At 40.9% G+C, this 21,712-nt stretch overlaps 1 protein-coding gene across 1 annotated transcript in view; it reads left to right on the forward strand.

The window, feature by feature from the left end:
* The window catches only part of TMEM131 (transmembrane protein 131), a 176,986-nt gene that overhangs the window by 58,817 nt on the left and 96,457 nt on the right, over nucleotides 1-21,712 (forward strand). The window contains exons 3-4 of the mRNA XM_068987504.1: nucleotides 2,634-2,674; nucleotides 17,649-17,717. Of these exons, the coding sequence (XP_068843605.1) occupies nucleotides 2,634-2,674; nucleotides 17,649-17,717 (110 nt within the window). The remainder of the gene's footprint in view (nucleotides 1-2,633; nucleotides 2,675-17,648; nucleotides 17,718-21,712) is intronic.

Raw genomic sequence — 21,712 nt, forward strand, 5'->3', positions numbered from 1 at the left:
GGTGGATGAAACTGGAGCCTATTATCCAGAGTGAAGTAAGCCAGAAAGAAAAACACCAATGCAGTATACTCACACATATATATGGAATTTAGAAAGATGGTAATGATAACCCTGTATGGGAGACAGCAAAAGAGACACAGATGTATAGAACAGACTTTTGGACTCTGTGGGAGAGGGCGAGGGTGGGATGATTTGGGAGAATGGCATTGAAACATGTATAATATCATGTAAGAAACAAATCACCAGTCTGGGTTTGATGCAGGATACAGGATGCTTGGGGCTGGTGAACTGGGATGACCCAGAGAGATGGTATAGGGAGGGAGGTGGGAGCGGGGTTCAGGATTGGGAACTGATGTACACCCGTGGCAGATTCATGTTGATGTATGGCAAAACCAATCCAGTATTGTAAAATAAAGTAAAATTTTTTTTTAAATGAAAAATAAAATAAAAATATTGAGTAGTTTTCTTATTATTCAGCTTCATAAGTTCGCCATATGTTCAGGATACAAGTCCTTCATCAAATAGGTGGTTTGTAAATATTTTCTCTTCAGTATGTGAATTGCTTTTTCATTTTTGTAACAATGTCTCTTGGTGAGCATATTTTCACTGAAGTCCAATGTGTAATTTTTTTTTTCCTTTGATGACTAGTGTTTTTTTATATGACTAGTGTTCAGAAAATCTTTGTCTGTTAGAATGTTGCAAAGATAATCTCCTGTTTTTCTGTTAAAGCTTTATAATTTTATGCTTAGAACTGTGATTTATCTAAAATTAATCTGAATGCATGGTCTGATACAAGGATAGTGAAAAGTGACAGTCATGTCCGACTCTTTGTGACCCCATGGATTGTAATCTGGCAGGCTCCTCTGTCCAGGGAATTCTCTCAGCAAGACGACTGGATTGGGTGGCCATTTCCTTCTCTAGGGAATCTTCCCAACCCAGGGATCAAACCCAGGTCTCCTTCATTGCAGGCATATTCTTTACCATCTGAGCCACAGGGAAGCCCAAAACAAGGCTTAAAAGCTCATTTTCTTCCACACAGCTTTGTCCATCTGTTCCAGCACCATTTGTTGAAAAGATATATATTTCTCTGTTGAATTACATTGATTCCTTTGTTGAAAACCAAGTTGACCATAAATGTGTGAGTTCACTTCTGACCCTTCTCCAGTTCCATTGAACTGTTTGTCTTTCTGCTGGTGCCACACTGGTTTGATTACTGTATCTTTTTTTATTTTGGCAGTAAAATATACATAACATAAAATTACAGTTTTAACCGTGTTTAGGTGTATATTTCAGCGTTGTTAAGTATGTATGTGTTTGTTTCTGCATCAGCACCATCTAGCTCCAGAACTTTCTTATTCATCCTGCACTGAAACTGTGCCCATTAACTGATTCCCCATTCCCTTTACTGCAGCCCCTGGCAGCCAGCATTCCACTGTCTGTCTCTGACTTTGATTGCTCTGAGGATCTCGTGGAAGTGGAATCATGTCGTTTTTGTCCTGGCTTATTTCATGTAGCCTGAGTGTCAACTTAGTCTTCAGGGTTCATCCAGGTAGTAGTGTGTATCAGAGTTTCCTGCCTTTTCAAGGCTGAACAGTATTCTTCTGTATGTGTAAGCCACATTGTGTTTTTTCTCATGCATCCGTCGATAGACACATGGGCTGCTTCCATGTGCTGTAGTTGTGAATAATGCTGCTGACCATGGGCGTCTAAATGCCTGCTCAGTCCCTCTGTTTTTCAGTTATTTTGGATATACACCTAGAATTGTGATTGCTGGCTCTTCTAATCCATTTCCTACACTACAGCCAGAGTAATGTCTTTAGCACTCAGGTCGTCTGGACCATGTCTGTCTGTCTCCTACAACTTCAGACCCCTTGTACTGCATTTAGAGGACAACACGACCGAGACTTCTTACCAGGGCTCAACATCACCGGGTGCCGCCTCGCCTGCAGCCTCACTGCTGCTTCTCTCCCGCTTCTCTCTGAGCTCCAGCCAGATGAATCTGCCATCTGTCTTGAGCACCCATGCTCTTCCTGCACCAGGACCCTTGCAGGTGCGGCTTTCTCCACTGCCACACAATCCCGCTCTTCAGTATAAATGGTATCTCTTGGAGACAGGCCTTCCCTTGTGACATATTTAAGCATGTTACCTATTTATTTTCCTTCATAGTGTCTTTCCAGTTGCACAGCAACTTTCTGAAGTCCTTGATTCAGTGTACAAACATGTATTTGTTTAGTTTTAAAATGACTGCCTCCCCCGATACCTCGCGCTCCATGGTGGCAGGAACCGTAGTACACCAGTCCCTAAGTACAGCTGGGAAGCAGTGAGCAGTGAGAGTCGCATGCAGCCTCACAGGGGTCTCTTCTCATAGAATGTATTGGTTTGGCAAACTTCTAAAAATCAAATATCGGTACTTTGTATTATTTCCACGTCTGTTTAAAATTTAATCCAAATTGTTCTCTCATTTGAATAATAATGGTGTGACAGTTCATTTCACATGATTTAGGGATCAGATGTAACCTGAAAGTGAGTATAAAATCAAAGTTGAAGCTGTAATAAAATATGTGAATATTCTGTATGTCTGTAGTATAAACATTTGGTTTCTGTGTTTTCACCATCATTTTCTTCCTTCACAGACTGAGACAACACTTGGACTCAGTTCATACCAACAGAAAAGGTAAGGAAGTAATGTACATGTATTTCTTTTTCCTCTTTTATAAGATTTATTTTTAATTGGATGATAACTGCTTTTTAAATATATAAAGTTTCATATATTCACTAAGATACTGACATACTTTTAGTTCTTTCTGGGGGGATTCCTGCTGTCCTTTTCTCTCATACTTGTTTGGTGAAGAAGGAAAAGCAGATTAGAAATCACATCATATCATGTGTTTCAAGTATTGCATATGGAAAACCAGGTTTAAATCTGAGCTTGCATGTCATCACATACAGAGTGGTTTACTTGTAACTGAAACACCCCTTGCTTTGGAAGAGGCTCGGCTTTACAGCTCTCTAATGACGTCTCCTGTGGTCCAGCCACTTTTTATGGACTGCGCTTCTGTCTTCAGTTATCATCAAGGGTCTGCCTGCAGGCCCCTAGAGGAGGAGGTTGTCCCGTAGTGAGAGAGAGTTCTCATCTCAGGAGACCCTAACTGGTTGTCTCGTTGAGCCCCCTTGTTTGATACATGAGGACTCTAAGTCTTAGAACCAAGAGATGTGCTAACCAAGGTTAGACTGACAGAGTTTCAGACAGAATTCCTTATCTTCTGATTACTAGCCCTATATTGCATTCTCTTTGATATTCTTATAACGGAATCCTTCAGCATTCACTGTTTTCTCTTTTAGCGGGAAGAGAAATATAGAGTGTTAGTTCAGAATTAGAGGGGGAAGTGCTTTGAAAGAGGAGCAGAGGAGCCAGGGAAGGCAAGTTGTCACAAGGGAGCTTATACCGTAGGGAGGCGGGGGGAGCATCTACATGGCCGGCTGTTAGTCTGCCCTGTGCTGGGGCTGAGGATACACTCCCTTCCTCGAGACGTCTTGAAGGACAGTGGAGACACCGCTTCTGATGAGCTTATAAAGCACAGGTATGGATGAAATGACAAAATGCATCCTCTTTGTGAAAGAAGGCAGCTTACTTGAAGAGTATATTATAATCAGATGATAGAAGCCTCAGGGCTTAGTTGTAGGGAATCGGGGGGCCTAAGACACATTTGTGTGCCTCACGTGGCATCTTACTCTCATCATCAACTCAGTCCACAAGGCCCAGGTCACAGCTGAGGTGAAGTTAGCTTCTGACTGCAGCTTCTGGTCTCCAGCCTGGGGTGCTGCTTCCCCCAGGTTCTCCTTGGGGGAACCCACCAGTTTCCACTTGGCAGAGAGATTGCTGAGATGAACACTGTGTCTTTTGACCTCCTGTAGTCATTTCTGCGGCTTTCCTGATGGTTCAGTAGTAAAGAATCCACCTGCCAATGCAAGAGACGTGGGTTTGATCCCTGGGCGGTAAGATCCCTGAGCAGTGAGATCCCCTGGAGGAGGATCCCACCCCATTATTCTTGTCTGGAAAGTCCCATGGACAGAGGAGCCTGGGGTCGCAAAGAGTCGGACGCGATTTAGCGATTAAACAGCAGCAGCCATTTCTACGCTGATTTCTCTTTTTGTGTCCCAGCCGTTTAGCCCATGCGCTGCTCGGTGACTTTTCTAGTAAGCCGAGAGCTTCAGCCCCATCCTTCCTTGTGTCGCCTGTGCATGATGTCCTGAGTGAAAACCCTCAGTCTGGAGGTGAAACGGAACCCCTGCTCCAGGGAAGTTTATCCCATGAAAAGCTTAGTCCCCCTTCCCGCTTTCATCTGCTTCAGCCCCAAGGACTTGCAGGATCTTCTGCAAAGACATGAGCTCTGCTTACTTGATCTCAGCATCATGGGAAGTAGAATTATGAAAGACAGAATTTTCCAACATACTTTTATTTATATTTTTCTCCTTCCTGACTCACCCTTTTGTTTTAATACAGTTATCAATTACTTGATAATGTTTTGTTTAAAAACGTGCTGACTGCATAATATAATGGTGGATAATGTGCCTATAGTGTTCTGTCAGTGTTTGTTTCTGCTGAACACCAGAATGTTGTGATGAGTATCAGTAATGGTTTAATATTATTAACATGAGGCCACCTTTTATAATGCCTTCTAGGATTGTGGAGCCATGTGTTGGGAGATTTGACATCAAGAGACTTGAGTTCTGTATTCACCAGCTGTGTAGCCTTGAGAGAAACTACTTAAGTTCTGAGCACAACTTTCATTTGCAAACTAGGGAAGATCATTTCTTGGCCTGATTATCTTATATGTGATGTAAGGTTATGCTTTATGTGAGGTTGCTGTAAGGATCAAATGAGAAGACTTATTCGGCATCAGCAGTTGCAAACATGAAAACGTTATATGAATGTAGGTTGTGGGTGTTTGCTAACGTATTTGTTCAGTCATTCAGCAAATATTTACTGGGATCTTTACATACACCAGGCATTATAATAAGAATTGATATGGGTGAATTTAACTCAGATGACCATTCTATATACTACTGTGGGCAAGAAGCCCTTAGAAGAAACGGAGTAGTCAACAAAAGAGTCTCAAATGCAGTACTTGAATGCAGTGTCAAAAATGACAAAGTGATCTCCGTTTGTTTCCAAGGCAAACCGTTTAATATCACAGTAATCCAACTCTATGCCCGACCAGTAATGCTGAAGAAGCTGAACGGTTCTATGTGGACCTACAAGACCTTATAGAACTAACATCCAAAAAAGATGTCCTTTTCATTAGAGGGGACTGGAATGCAAAAGTAGGAAGTCAAGAAATACCTGGGGTAACAGGCAAGTTTGGCCTTGGAGTACAGAATGAAGCAGGGCAAAGGCTAATAGAGTTTGGCAGAGAGAACGCACTGGTCATAGCAAACACCCTCTTCCAGCAACACAAGAGAAGACTCTACACATGGACATCACCAGCTGGTCAACACCAAAATCAGATTGATTGTATCCTTTGCCGCCAAAGATAGAGACACTCTATACAGTCAGCAAAAACAAGACCAGGAGCTGACTGTGGCTCAGATCATGAACTCCTTATTGCCAAATTCAGACTTAAATTGAAGAAAGAGGGGAAAACCACTAGACCATTCAGGTATGACTTACATCAAATCCCTTAAGATTATACAGTGAAAGTGAGAAATAGATTCAGGGGATTAGATCTGATAGACAGAGTGCCTGATGAACTATGGAATGAGGTTTGTGACATTGTACAGGAGACAGGGATCAAGACCATCCCCAGGAAAGAGAAATGCAAAAAATCAAATTGGTTGTCTGAGGAGGCCTTACAAATAGCTGAGAAAAAAGAAGTGAAAGGCAAAGGAGAAAAGGAAAGATAAACCCATTTGAATGCAGAGTTCCAAAGAATAGTAAGGAGAGATAAGAAAGCCTTCCTCAGTGATCAGTGCAGAGAGAGAGAGGAAAACAATAGAATGGGAAAGACTAGAGATCTCTTCAAGAAAATTAGAGATACCAAGGGAACATTTCATGCAAAGATGGGCTCACTAAAGGACAGAAATGGTCTGGACCTAACAGAAGCAGAAGATATTGAGAAGAGGTGGCAAGAATACACAGAACTATACAAAAAAGATCTTCACTACCCAGATACTCACGATGGTGTGATCACTCACCTAAAGCCAGACATCCTGGAATGCAAAGTCAAGTGGGACTTAGGAAGCATTACTGCAAACAAAGCTAGTGGAGGTGATGGAATTCCAGTTGAGCTATTTCAAATCCTGAAAGATGATGCTATAAAAGGGCTGCACTCAATATGCCAGCAAATTTGGAAAACTCAGCAGTGGCCACAGGACTGGAAAAGGTCAGTTTTCATTCCAATCCAAAAGAAAAGCAATGCCAAAAAATGCTCAAACTACTGCACAGTTGTACTCATCCCATACACTAATGCTCAAAATTCTCCAAGCCCAGCTTCAATAATATGTGAACCGTGAACTTCCTGATGTTCAAGCTGGATTTAGAAAAGGCAGAGGAACCAGAGATCATACTGTCAACATCCACTGGATCATCCAAAAAGCAAGAGAGTTCCAGAAAAACATCCCTTTCTGCTTCATTGACTGTGCCAAAGCCTTTGACTGTGTGGATCACAAAAAACTGTGGAAAATTCTTAGAGGTGAGAAAACCAGACCACCTGACCTGCCTCTTGAGAAATCTGTATGCAGGTCAGGAAGCAACAGTTAGAACTAGACATGGAATAACAGAATGGTTCCAAATCAAGAAAGGAGTACGTGAAGGCTGTATATTGTCATCCTGCTTATTTAACTTCTATGCACAGTGCATCATGAGAAATGCTGGACTGGAGGAAGCACAAGCTGGAATCAAGATTGCCAGGAGAATATCAGTAACCTCAGATATGCAGATGACGCCACACTTATGGCAGAAAGCAAAGAACTAAAGAGCCTCTTGATGAAAGTGAAAGAGGAGAGTGAAAAAGTTGGCTTAAAGCTCAACATTCAGAAAACGAAGATCATGGCATCCGGTCCCATCACTTCATGGCAAACAGATGGTGAAACAATGGAAACAGTGACAGATTTTGTTTTTGGTCTCCAGAATCACTGCAGATGGTGATTGCTGCCATGAAATTAAAAGACGCTTGCTCCTTGGAAGAAAAGTTATGACCAACTTAGGCAGCATATTCAAAAGCAGAGACATTGCTTTGCCATCAATGGTCCATCTAGTCAAAGCTATGATTTTTCCAGTAGTCATGTATGGATGTGAGAGTTGGACCATAAAGAAAGCTGAGCACCAAAGAATTGATGCTTTTGAACTGTGGTGTTGGAGAAGACTCTTGAGAGTGCCTTGGACTGCAAGGAGATCCAACCAGTCCATCATAAAGGAAATCAGTCCTGAATATTCATTGGAAGGACTGATGTGGAAGCTAAAATTCCAATACTTTTGCCACCTGATGTGAAGAACTGACTCATTTGAAAAGACCCTGATGCTGGAAAAGATTGAAGGCAGGAGCAGAAGGGGACAACAAAGGATGAGATGGTTGGATGGCATCACCAACTCAATGGACATGAGTTTGGTAAACTCCAGGAGTTGGTGATGGAAGGAGAGACCTGGCGTGCTGCATTCCATGGGGTCGCAAAGAGTCGGACATGACTGAGCGACTGAACTGAACTGTGTGTGTTTGTTAACACCCACAGTTTTGTTGCTCATTCAGCAAATTTGTTCAGTCATTCAGCAAACATTTACTGGGATCTTTACATACACCAGGCATTATAGTAAGAATTGATGATTGAATCATTATGTGTGTTGTCTGTTGCTTTGTAATAAATTACCTCCAAACCTAGAAGCTTAAAGCGGCAGACATTTATTACCTTTCTATTTCTGTGAATAAGAAACTTGAGAACAATTCTGGCTGAGTAGTTGGGGATCTTAACGAGGGTCTCTCCTGTGATTTCAGCCGAGACATCATTTGGAGTTGCAGGCATATGAAGATGTAGGCCCAGTGGGTCCTTTCCAAGATGGCTCACTCACGAAACATTAGCAAAAGGCCCCAGTTCCTTGCTGGCTGTTGACAAGAGACCTTCATTCTTTACTGTGGGGACCTCTGTGCCATGTGTCACAGCAGCTGATGACGCTAGAGCAGATCAAAGAGAGAACACAAGGAGAAAGCCACGGTGTCTTTTCTAACTGAGTCCTGGAAATCACACACAGTCACCTCCACCATGTTTCATTCATGGGAAGTTACCCCCAGGGAAAGCAGAACTAAGCCCCTACTACTTGAAGAGAGGCCTATCAGAGAATCTGTGATCATATTTTAAAACTACCACAGAGCTGGATAGACCAGATAGTCAAGACACCTGCCCTGGTACAACCTGTGTGCTAATGGGGAAAACCGTAAGCCACCAAGTAAATGAACAAAACGTCAGCTCAAGAAAAGTCTGGGATAGACAAGACTCTATTACTTCTTCAGATTTGACCATAAGGAGGGTCTCTCTGAAGTGATGTTTCAGCTTTTCCTGGTGAAGTCTTAGGGCAGAGCGTTTCAACAGATGAAGAGCTAGGGCAGGTGTCTGGTGTTGGGCGCAGTGTTGATGTTATTATATTGTGTTGTTACAACAGCTGGAATTGTTACTGTGTGCAGTTAGGTAGGAAGAAATACATGTGTGTATCTGTGTGTGTGTATGTATATATGCAGTGTCCACAAGAAGAGCCAGAGTCTTCTGATCTTTAAGTTTCCTGGTGTCTCTAGGATAAAAGCCAAAGACACTGGACTAGGGAGTACTTTTCAAATTAGGACGGTTCAGTTCAGTTCAGACGCTCAGTCGTGTCCGACTCTTTGCGACCCCATGAATCGCAGCACGCTAGGCCTCCCTGTCCATCACCAACTCCCGGAGTTCACTCAGACTCACATCCATCGAGTCCGTGATGCCATCCAGCCATCTCATCCTCTGTCGTCCCCTTCTCCTCCTGCCCCCAATCCCTCCCAGCATCAGTCTTTTCCAATGAGTCAACTCTTCACATGAGGTGGCCAAAGTACTGGAGTTTCAGCTTTAGCATCATTCCTTCCATAGGATAGTTGAGGTTCTTTAATTGTATCGTTTGCTTTTCACTAATACTAATTACAGCCATTTTGGTTGCCTGCGGTTAACCATCAGTATCTAGAAGATTGTAGTCAGATCCAGAACTTGCTAATATCTGTTTTAAATTCTGTGAAAAAGTTAATGTTCTTAAATTGTTTCTCAAGATTTCATTTGGGTGTGTACTTAACATTTATTTTATAGCTCTGGAGCTTTTAGCTGTACATGAAATGACATACATGCAAAAAATAGTACCACTTTGCATACATCTTGAAGACTGTAGTAATTTGATGGTAGACCTAATCCCAACCATATCAAATATTACAATAACTCTGAGTGGTTTCAACACTAATTGTCAGACTATATTAAGGAAAGATCTAAGCATATATTGTCTACAAGACATGTAGTGTAGTTTTCAGTTTAATATTTTAACGATTTGTTTTGAAATAACTTTAGAAAGTAAATGCAAAAATAGTACAAAGAATTGTGCTACTGACCTAGATTGATTCCCCTAGTAACATTTTACCACATTTGCTTGATCATTCATTATCTCCCTCTCCCCCACGTCTTTCCTCATCTCTTTCCCTGTCTGTCTCTCTCTATATATGTATATGTGTAATTATTTTTCTGAATCTTTTCAGACTCAGTTGTAGACATGATGCTCTTTTACCCCTAAAAACTTCAATATATATTTCTTATAAATATGTGCATTATTTTGTAAATAACAGTAAAATCAGGAAATTAACATTTAAATATACTAGTATTTAATCTACAGACCTTATTTTAATTTTTTCAATTGGTCTGTTTATGACCTTTATTTTAAAAAGTAAAGAAATATTTAATAGAAGAGGCTAGAGTGAACTACTCCCCCTGCCCAAATTTTGTTTGTTCAGTGAAGTCTATCCTTCATTTCTGAATGATGGCCTTGCTGGGTATTGTATTGTTGTTTGATAGTTATTTTCTTTCAACATTTTGAATATGTCATTCCATTGTCTCTCTGCTTACAAAATTTCTCTTGGGAAAGCCACTTGAGCGGTAGCCCCTCCTTATCTGTGGGACATACATTTCAAACACTGCTCTGTTCCTGCAGGTGGTACCGAACACTGAATATACTCCATTTTTTCCTATACTGACACTGGGTCACATGTACAAAAGGGTACAAGGGACAAAGGGAAGTCATGTCTCAGGGCAGAGCCAGGCAGCACGAAGTTGCATCATGTTCCTCAGAGAGGTGTGCAGTTTAAAACTTAAGCATTCTTTACTTCTGGACTTTTTCATTTAGTATTTTCAGACCACAGTTGGATGCATGTAACTGAAACTGCAGAAGATGAAGCCACAGCTGAGGGGCTGCTGGAGCCGTATGTGGTGGGGTGTGCCCCTTGTATGTGATGTGTTGCTTTTGCTGCTTCCAAGATTCTTTGACTTTTGACAAGTTAATCATAATGTGCCTTTTCAAGTTCAACCTGTGTGGGGTTCTTTGGGCCTCAGAACCCTGGATGTCCTTTCATCTCCCCACAGCACTAGGGGAGGTCAGTGTCTCCCTTGGGCTCTCCCCTGCCCTAGAGAAACTGCGGTACGGGGCCCTCTCAGTGCAGCGCTGCCGCAGCCCGGCAATAAGGAGGCAATATGAGCAGATTGCAGCCTTTTCTCTTACTGTTCTAATACACTGGGGGTTTTGTTTGCTTTTGAGTTTTTCTTTCTTTTTTCCTCTGTGGTCCAGAGATGTTCTCTGGGCTCCACACTAGAAGTAACCAATCATAGTCCAGAGGTGTAGAGCCCTGGAATCTGCATTTCTACAAGCATCCTAGATGATTAAGATTTAGGTAGACCACAAATCATTCATTAAGAAATACTGGGCGAAAGAGTACCCTTGGTTTAGGTAGTAATTACCCCTAGGAAAACATTTTAAATTTCATAGTTCATGCACATTCCCAAAGCTCTCAGAAGGTACTGTATGCTTTATTTAGGAAGGTCTTGTATGCAAATAATCACAATGGTGTGATCACTCACCTAGAGCCAGACATCCTGGAATTTGAAGTCAAATGGGCCTTAGAAAGCATCACTATGAACAAAGCTAGTGGAGGTGATAGAATTCCATTTCAGCTATTTCAGATCCTAAAGATGATGCTGTGAAAGTGCTGCACTCAATATGCCAGCTAACTTGGAAAACTCAGCGGTGGCCACAGGACTGGAAAAGGTCAGTTTTCATTCCAATCCCAAAGAAAAGCAATGCCAAAGAATGCTCAAACTACCACACAATTACACTCATCTCACATGCTAGTAAAGTAATGCTCAAAATTCTCCAAGCCAGGCTTCAACAATACACGAACCGTGAACTTCCGTATGTTCAAGCTGGTTTTAGAAAAGGCAGAGGACCCAGAGATCAAATTGTCAACATATGTTGGATCATGGAAAAAGCAAGAGAGTTCCAGAAAAACATCGATTTCTGCTTTATTGACTATGCCAAAGCCTTTGACTGTGTGGATCACAATAAACTGTGGAAAGAGATGGGAATACCAGACCACCTGACCTGCCTCTTGAGAAACCTGTTTGCAGGTCAGGAAGCAGCAGTTAGAACTGGACATGGAACAACAGACTGGTTCCAAATAGGAAAAGGAGTACATCAAGGCTGTATATTGTCACCCTGCTTATTTAACTTATATGCAGAGTACATCATGAGAAATGCTGGACTGGAAGAAACAAGCTGGAATCAAGATTGCTGGGAGAAATATCAATCACCTCAGATATGCAAATAACACCACCCTTATGTCAAAAAGTGAAGAACTAAAGAGCCTCTTGATGAAAGTGAGAGAGGAGAGTGAAAAAGTTGGCTTAAAGCTCAACATTCAGAAAACTAAGATCATGACATCTGGTCCCATCACTTCATGGCAAATAGATGGGGAAACAGTGGGAACAGTAGCTGACTTTATTTTTTAGGGCTCCAGAATCACTGCAGATGGTGATTGTAGCCGTAAAATCACAAGACATTTATTCCTTGGAAGAAAAGTTATGACCAACCTAGATAGCATATTCAAAAGCAGAGACATTACTTTGCCAACAAAGGTCCATCTAGTCAAGGCTATGGTTTTTCCTGTGGTCATGTATGGATGTGAGAGTTGGACTGTGAAGAAAGCTGAGCACTGAAGAATTGATGCTTTTGAACTGTGGTGTTGGAGACGAGTCTAGAGAGTCCCTTGGACTGCAAGGAGATCCAACCAGTCCATCCTAAAGGAGATCAGTACTGGATGTTCATTGGAAGGAATGATGTGGAAGCTGAAACTCCAATACTTTGACCACCTGATGCGAAGAGCTGACTCACTTGAAAAGACCCTGATGCTGGGAAAGATTGAAGGCAGGAGCATAAGTGGACGACAGAGGATGAGATGTTTGGATGGGATCACCGACTCAATGGACACGAGTTTGGGTAATCTCCAGGAGTTGGTGATGGACAGGAAGGCCTGGCGTGCTGCAGCCCATGAGGTCGCAAAGAGTCGGACATGACTGAGCGACTGAACTGAGCTGTATGGTTAACTTTGACCTTGACAGTTCACCAAGAAACATAGATTTCTTGTATCTCTCCAGTTGTTCTCTCACTTGAAGTCAGGAAATAGCCCTTATTCATCTCCTTATCTCGAAATAAGCAGTTAATAGTTTCATGAAAATAAAAAATTTTATTGAGGCTTCCAAAACAAGTGTAATCACTGCAGAAAGCATAAGATCATGTTTTACTTTTTTAATGTCTCAGATTCTGTTTCTTTGGAAGTGACAAAGGGCACCATTTTCCATACTGCTTCTCCAGTTTATTTTTCAACCTTACAGATTCGTAGACACTTGCTTTTTAAAGCACTCAACAGTGTCATGGGCATTCTAAATAAACAGTAGCAACCATTTCAATTAGCTGTGGGTACACAACAGCTATGTTGTTGGATTTTTGGTTTTGTTAAAATAAGTTTATATGCCTGTGACAATTTGTGTTGTACCCACTCAACTGTTAAATTGTTCCTTAGATACAGATCTGCTGTTGTCTTGAAAATACACATTTATTTATGAGGTAATCGTCTTTTATATATTGTTCCCTCTACCTCATATTCTGGGAGCATCCTATAAATGTCACAGTAATAATTGCTGGACCCCACCTCTTTGGAACATTTTATGGTAGGTCTTAGTCCACGTGAGGCATAACAAAGGAAAACAAGGTCCGAGGATTTAAAAGGAAGAAATAGAATTGTTACTTGCAGGTGATTTGTATATAGAGATAATCCAAGATAGTGGTCATTTTAGCAACACCACATACAGTGGCAGGGGAAGGTCTAAGAGAGTCTGTAGATTGTTAGAATTGACTCACCAGAATGACTAGATTTAAGATCAGTTCCCTCAGTCAGTGACTTTTTAGTATGAAGCAGTAACCATGTATGTCTATTACTGTCTGCGTACTTGACATATCCATCTAGATAAGTGTAAATGTCTGAAACAGTACTCCTGAAAGCCTACCCACTGCCCTTCCCGGCTTCCAGCCCACTCTCTCGTGTCATGGCTGAGGATCCAGTGTCTCCAGCCAGAATCTTAGTCATCCTGATGCCTGTCTCCTTTCCCTTACTCTCCACAGTCAGTCCCTCAGCATGACATCTGCAGCTTCCACCACCACCTCTTGCCGTCACCCTCGGCCACAGTGACCGTCCCCCCCTTCTCTGAACAACTGCAGGGCTTCCCTCTTGGGCTCCTGCAGTCTTCTTCACACAGCAGCCGGAATTAACCTTTTAAATGTGTTAATTTAAAGGTCATGTTACTTCCTTGCTTCAAACATGTAGAGGCTTATTGTTAAACTGAGAATAGAATCCAAATTCCTACAATGAGACCTGGCCTCTGTAGCTCTCTGATCTCAATTCTGGTCTCTTCCGCCTGCTTCCAGCCCTGCAGCCGCGTCAGCCTCCCTGTTCCTCAGTACTCCAAGGACACCCCTGCTTTCTTCCTCCGGTCTTCACCTCTCCGGTCTCAACACATGTCCCTCGTCAGAGAGACTGTCTCTGTTTCCTGCTGCGTTCGATTTGTCTTTATATGTTGGGCATCATCACGTGATAGGTTCCACTTTTGTTTTTCCTACCGGGATGTTAGTGCCATGAGAACAGGCTCTGTGCCGTGTTCCCATAGCCCCAGCCACTAGACGGCCCCTGACATTCAGGCTATTTGTGTCAAGTGAATGGGTTGTGCACTTTTCTGCCCCCCTTCCCTGACCACTTTAGACATTTCCACTTGCAGTTCTCGGTTCTGTGAGAGGAAAAAAAAAAATGTCTTAATCTCCTTTGTATCTCTAGCTTCTAACAGTGTTAATATATATGAATTAATGACTTACACATAGTTACTTTTTACATTGCAATTTTTTCTTGATTGGATGGAGATTTACGTAAGTTTGAGGTTCATACTGTTAAAACTGGTGAACTGATCAGTATCATTATTTTAAGGGAGCAGAAGAGTATTCTTGTTACAATATGTTTTCTAAGAAGGGCAGAAATCAACAGGGAATAGATTTTGTACCTCTGGCTATAAGGTGGCAACTATCTTGTGAGGAATTGTGCTCTCATTGTCCCAGTGTCTTTAGTTTTGTGCTCTCAGTTCAGCTCAGTTCAGTTCAGTCGCTCAGTCATGTCCGACTCTTTGTGACCCCATGAATAGCAGCACACCAGGCCTCCCTGTCCAGCACCATCTCCCGGAGTTCACTCAGACTCACGTCCATTGAGTCTGTGATGCCATCCAGCCATCTCATCCTCTGTTGTCCCCTTCTCCTCCTGCCCCCAATCCCTCCCAGCATCAGAGTCTTTTCCAATGAGTCAACTCTTCGCATGAGGTGGCCAAAGTACTGGAGCTTCAGCTTTAGCATCATTCCTTCCAAAGAAATCCCAGGGCTGATCTCCTTCAGAATGGACTGGTTGGATCTCCTTGCAGTCCAAGGGACTCTCAAGAGTCTTCTCCAACACCGCAGTTCAAACGCATCAATTCTTTGGCACTCATCCTTCTTCACAGTCCAACTCTCACATCCATATACGACCACAGGAAAAACCATAGCCTTGACTAGACGGACCTTAGTCGGCAAAGTAATGTCTCTGCTTTTGAATATGCTATCTAGGTTGGTCATAACTTTTCTTCCAAGGAGTAAGCGTCTTTTAATTTCATGGCCGCACTCAGCATCTGCAGTGATTTTGGAGCCCAGAAAAATAAAGTCTGACACTGTTTCCACTGTTTCCCCATCTATTTCCCATGAAGTGATGGGACTGGATGCCATGATCTTCATTTTCTGAATGTTGAGCTTTAAGCCAACTTTTTCACTCTCCTCTTTCACTTTCATCAAGAGGCTTTTGAGTTCCTCTTCACTTTCTGCCATAAGGGTGGTGTCATCTGCATATCTGAGGTTATTGATATTTCTCCCAGCAATCTTGATTCCAGCTTGTGCTTCTTCCAGTCCAGCATTTCTCATGATGTACTCTGCATATAAGTTAAATAAGCAGGGTGACAATATACAGCCTTGATGTACTCCTTTTCCTATTTGGAACCAGTCTGTTGTTCCATGTCCAGTTCTAACTGTTGCTTCCTGACCTGCATACAGATTTCTCAAGAGGCAGGTTAGGTGGTCTGATATTCCCATCTCTTTCAGAATTTTCCACAGTTTATTGTGATCCACACAGTCAAAGGCTTTGGCATAGTCAATAAAGCAGAAATCGATGTTTTTCTGGAACTCTCTTGCTTTTTCCATAATCCAGCGGATGTTGGCAATTTGATCTCTGGTTCCTCTGCCTTTTCTAAAACCAGCTTGAACATCAGGGAGTTCACGGTTCACGTATTGCTTGAGTCTGGCTTGGAGAATTTTGAGCATTACTTTACTAGCATGTGAGATGCATGCAGTTGTGCAGTAGTTTGAGCATTCTTTGGCATTGCCTTCCTTTGGAATTGGAATGAAAACTGACCTTTTCCAGTCCTGTGGCCACTGCTGAGTTTTCCAAACTTGCTGGCATATTGAGTGCAGCACTTTCACAGCATCATCTTTCAGGATTTGAAACAGCTCAACTGGAATTCCATCACTTCCACTAGCTTTGTTTGTTGTGGTGCTTTCTAAGGCCCACTTGACTTCACATTCCAAGATGTCTGGCTCTAGATTAGTGATCATATCATCATGATTATCTGGGTCGTGAAGATCTTTTTTGTACAGTTCTTCCATGTATTCTTGCCACCTCTTCTTAACATCTTCTGCTTCTGTTAGGTCCAGACCATTTCTGTCCTTTAGTGAGCCCATCTTTGCATGAAATGTTCCCTTGGTATCTCTAATGTTCTTGAAGAGATCTCTAGTCTTTCCCATTCTGTTGTTTTCCTCTATTTCTTTGCATTGATCACTGAAGAAGGCTTTCTTATCTCTCCTTGCTGTTCTTTGGAACTCTGCATTCAGATGCTTATATCTTTCCTTTTCTCCTTTGCTTTTGTGCTCTAGTAAAGTATAATCTTACATTTGATCTTTTCCTTCGTGTGTTTGTCGTCTTCAATGCTCAACTCATGTAGAAGATTATCAAGCGGCACAGAGAAATGGTCTTATTTGGTGAGACCGAAAACATCTTTAACCTTATTTCTTTAAGCTCAGTTATTCCACTACTTAGAATATTTAATCTTTATTGAATTGAATTAAAGCTAGATTTTCTACATTTTCTGTATGTCCTTGTTAATTTCTAATGTATTTCCAAATGAAATTGCTCTATCATTTGAAGCTTGTGCTCTTCTGAATTATGGAGGTAATGAAATAACGTAGTCTCACAAAAATAAGTTTTGCCCTTCCATCATTTCTTAAAATGCAACAGAAAGATAATCTACTATTTAGAAACTTTAGTGGCCAACTTTCTTACTTCCTTAGTTTGTAAGCAGATAACTTTAGGTACCTGGATCACCCCCACCAAAGTCATTTATACTTTGCATCAATATTTGGTTTTGGTAATGTCTAATAGGTTTGCTAGTCAGGGATCTGTTTTAGTGAGAAGTTCTAATATCAAGTGGAATAGTTAGAAATGATACTCAAATATTTAGGCCAAGATGTCATAGATCAGTATGTCCTGAACTCTCAGATTAAAGATTTATTTCAGTTCCTAGAAACTTCTGTCCCCAAATTGATTTTTGTTTAGTTCTTTGCCACTTTAGTTAAAATGGGATTGCAGGGTTTTTTCTATATATATTGCCTCCAGGTAGTTAGTTGTGTTAACTATTGTTCATTGTACCTTTATCAGAAAATCCGAATGAACATATAAGGTATATAGTTATCAGTTACATCAGCCAAATAAATTTTAGCAGTCTACTGGAGTATTTTCTGTTTCCATATACCTTCGAATAGGAAAGATACTTTAAAAAAACCATTTATTTATTTATTCTAATATAAAAAGCACATATTTCTAATACATTAGACTCCATTTTTCTAGATATTCTGTCATGAAAACTCAAGTGTCTGACTTTGGTTTGGGGAAATACATAGTTTGCAAAATTGCTTCTTAACGCTGTTTTCTTTTTACTTACAGTATATCTCTGTACCGGGGTAACTGCAGACCTATACGATTTGAGCCACCAATGCTGGATTTCCATGAACAGTAAGTTCAAAGTTTTTTTTTAACCACAGTTTTCCATTAAACCATTATATGTATTACATGCATGCATGTGTCTTGCCTTTTGCCTGTGATATCTTGAATGATAAAATCACATGTTCAAGTCATCAGGAAAGTAAATAACCTTGAATACAGTTTGAACATAGGAAGGATCTATTATGAGTCTAGCATATACTCTTTAACTTTTGAAGTTCAAAAAAAATTTACACTTCGGAGTCTCTGGTTCAGAGGATCCTATCTTTAGAAGCAACATTAAACTTAGGGTTACCTTTCTGATTAGCACTTAATTTCCATCTTTATTATTTAACATTTTTTCCTTGTGGGTATAGAAGAATATATTAATTTGTTTGATACATATACTTTTGAGGTACAAACTTTTATACATCTTCAAATAAATAATATTATCACCAACCCAGGAAGCCAAACAAAAGCAGGTCCTAAAGGAAGCTGTGGTTCAACCAAAGCTGTTCAAAACATGGTTCTGCTTACCTTCTACCTCTGGGTCTCAGGTTTTGCACATCTCAGGTACCCTGAGGGGAAGACAGGTCTTCAACCCATATTTGGTTCCAACTCAGTTTAGCAGTTAGGAAAAGAGAACATGTTAAATGATATAACTACTAGAGTAATGCTACTCTGAGAAGTAAAAGAAGACGACGATTATTTTTAACTTAAATTTTTTTGTTTGCCTTTCTTTTTTTTAATAATTTTTATTAGAGTAAGATTGATTTACAATGTTGTGTTAGTTTCAAGTGTACAGACAAGTGAATCAGTTACACATGTACATATATCCTTTCTTTTTTAGATTCTTTGCTCTTTTAGGCCATTACAGAGTATCGAGTAGAGTTCCCTGTGCTCTACAGTTCAGTTCAGTTCAGTCGCTCAGTTGTGTCCAACTCTTTGCGACCCCGTGAACCGCAGCACGCCAGGCCTCCCTGTCCATCACCAACTCCCAGAGTCCACCCAAACCCATGTCCATCGAGTCGGTGATGTCATCCAACCGTCTCATCCTCTGTCGTCCCCTTCTCCTCCTGCCCCCAATCCCTCCCAGCATCAGGGTCTTTTCAAGTGAGTCAGCTCTTCACATGAGGTGGCCAAAGTACTGGAGTTTCAGCTTCCACATCAGCCCTTCCAATGAACACCCTGGACTGGTCTCCTTTAGGATGGACTGGTTGGATCTCCTTGCAGTCCAAGGGACTCTCTAGACTCTTCTCCAACACCATAGCTCAAAAGCATCAATTCTTCGGTGCTCAGCTTTCTTTATAGGCCAACTCTCAAATCCATACATGACCACAGGAAAAACCATAGCCTTGACTGGACATGGACCTTAGTCGGCAAAGTAATGTCTCTGCTTTTGAATATGCTATCTAGGTTGGTCATAACTTTTCTTCCACGGAGTAAGCATCTTTTAATTTCATGGGTGCAATCCCCATCTACAGTGATTTTGGAGCCCCGAAAAATAAAGTCTGACATTGTTTTCACTGTTACCACATCTATTTGCCATGAAGTGATGGGACTGGATGCCATGATCTTCGTTTTCTGAATGTTGAGCATTAAGCCAACTTTTTCACTCTCCTCTTTCACTTTCATCAAGAGGCTTTTTAGTTCCTCTTCACTTTCTGCCATAAGGGTGGTGTCATCTGCATATCTGAGGTTATTGATATTTCTCCCAGCAAAATTGATTCCAGCTTGTGCTTCTTCCAGTCCAGTGTTTCTCATGATGTACTCTGCATAGAAGTTAAATAAGCAGGGTGACAATATACAGCCTTGACATACTCCTTTTCCTATTTGGAACCAGTCTGTTGTTCCATGTCCAGTTCTAACTGTTGCTTCCTGACCTGCAAACAGGTTTCTCAAGAGGCAGGTCAGGTGGTCTGGTATTCCCATCTCTTTCCACAGTTTATTGTGATCCACACAGTCAAAGGCTTTGGCATAATCAATAAAGCAGAAATAGATGTTTTTCTGGAACCCTCTTGCTTTTTCCATGATCCAACATATGTTGGCAATTTGATCTCTGGTTCCTCTACGTTTTCTAAAACCAGCTTGAACATACGGAAGTTCACGGTTCGTGTACTGTTGAAGCCTGGCTTGGAGAATTTTGAGCATTACTTTACTAGCATGTGAGATGAGTGCAATTGTGTGATAGTTTGAGCATTCTTTGGCATTGCCTTTCTTTGGGATTGGAATGAAAACTGACCTTTTCCAGTCCTGTGGCCACCGCTGAGTTTTCCAAGTTAGCTGGCATATTGAGTGCAGCACTTTCACAGCATCATCTTTCACTTTTATCGAGAGGCTTTTTAGCTCCTCTTCACTTTCTGCCATAAGGGTGGTGTCTTCTGCATATCTGAGGTTATTGATATTGAGTGAAAAAGAGTGAAAGGAGAGTGAAAAAGGTCCTTATTAATTCCTTACCATCTGTTTATATATAGTAGTGTGTATACCTCAGTCCCAATCTCCCAATTTATCCTAACCCATCTTTTCCCCCTGGTGATTGTAAAATTTTCTTCTACATCTGTTGCACTGTTTCTGTTTTGTGAATGAGTTCATTTGTACCATTTTTTTCAGATTCCACATATAAGGGATACCATAGGATAATTTGTCTTTCTCAGACTTCACTCAGTATGGCAATCTGTAATAATGTCTAGGTCCATCCGTGTTGCTGCAAATGGCATTGTTTCGCTTTTTTATGACCGAGTGATATGCCATGTATATATGTACCACATGTTCTCTATCCACTCCTCTGCTGATGGACATTTAGGTTGCTTCCATGTCTTGGATATTGTAAATAGTGCTTCAGTGAACATTGGGGTGCAAATATCTTTATGAATTATGGTTTTCTCTGGATATATGCCCAGGAATGGATTTGCTGGATCATATGGTAGATCTATTTTTAGTTTTTTAAGGAGCCTACTAGTAGCTATACTAATTTACATTTCCACCAGCAGTGTAAGTGGCCTCCCTTTCCTCTATACCCTCTCCAGCAATTATGAGAAGAAAATAATTTCAAGGGAAAGGTAATAGGAACTGTACGCAGAACTATTGAGTCAATAAATGAAAACTGTCATTTCTTTTTCATGCTGTCAGAGTTGTCGTTAACCATTTTCTACTAGTAAAGACATTAAATTTAAATAATTTCTTTGCAATCTCAAACCTAGAATACTTGAATATATCAGTCATACTTGTATAGAACCATGATAGAGCAGTTGGCAGAAGAGCTATCTGCTAGCAACTCCATCTTCTCAGGTGTTTATATTCTTAAAAAGATCATGGATTTTGGAGGGGATAAAGAGAAGTTTGTATGCTTCCTTCTGTACTGTTAGATGGAATCAGTGTTTGCAAATAGTCGTTATATGAAGAGTAAAACTGACTTGTGGGTATTGGATTTAAAGACCATAATGTTGAGATAGGAAATACATCACTCTTGTTCTTGTCCTGTAAAAAGGTTGAGGTACAGTGTTGAGGCAAGAAAACATAGGGTTCCTGATGTGATCCAGTCTCCTTCTGTCAAATGCAAGATATTTACTGAAACATGCCATGCACCCTGATCTTCAGCAAGAAAGTTCATTATTTTAAAAACAATGATGAGTAAAACTGTCTTTAAGTTTGTTCTCATCCTGAGTGAATCAGAAGAGGGGCTGATGTTTATGATGATACCATGAGCCTGGGGTCAGAGGAGATCAATGGACAGTAGCAAAACTTAAAATCTAATGTAGTGAGTTTTCTTACTTTGAAAAGCTTAGCAATAACCATTCTAGAGAGATTATTTCAGAAGTTAGACCCAGTGTTTTTCACTTCGTTTTTTAAAAGGGAGTTTTAAAAATTTCACGAATCCTTTAAGATAAAGAAGTGTTCAGGTATACTAAATATCTGAATCGGAATTGGTAATGCCTGCTTCAAATTATCTGTCACTCAACACTTTAAAAAATGCATCATCCTCCAAATAGAAGAAATTGAGATAAAGTCAAGCAAAATTCTAGACTAGT

This window comes from Capricornis sumatraensis, chromosome 1 (genome assembly GCF_032405125.1).
Source record: "Capricornis sumatraensis isolate serow.1 chromosome 1, serow.2, whole genome shotgun sequence".
In the NCBI taxonomy this organism is placed as follows: Eukaryota; Metazoa; Chordata; class Mammalia; order Artiodactyla; family Bovidae; genus Capricornis; species Capricornis sumatraensis.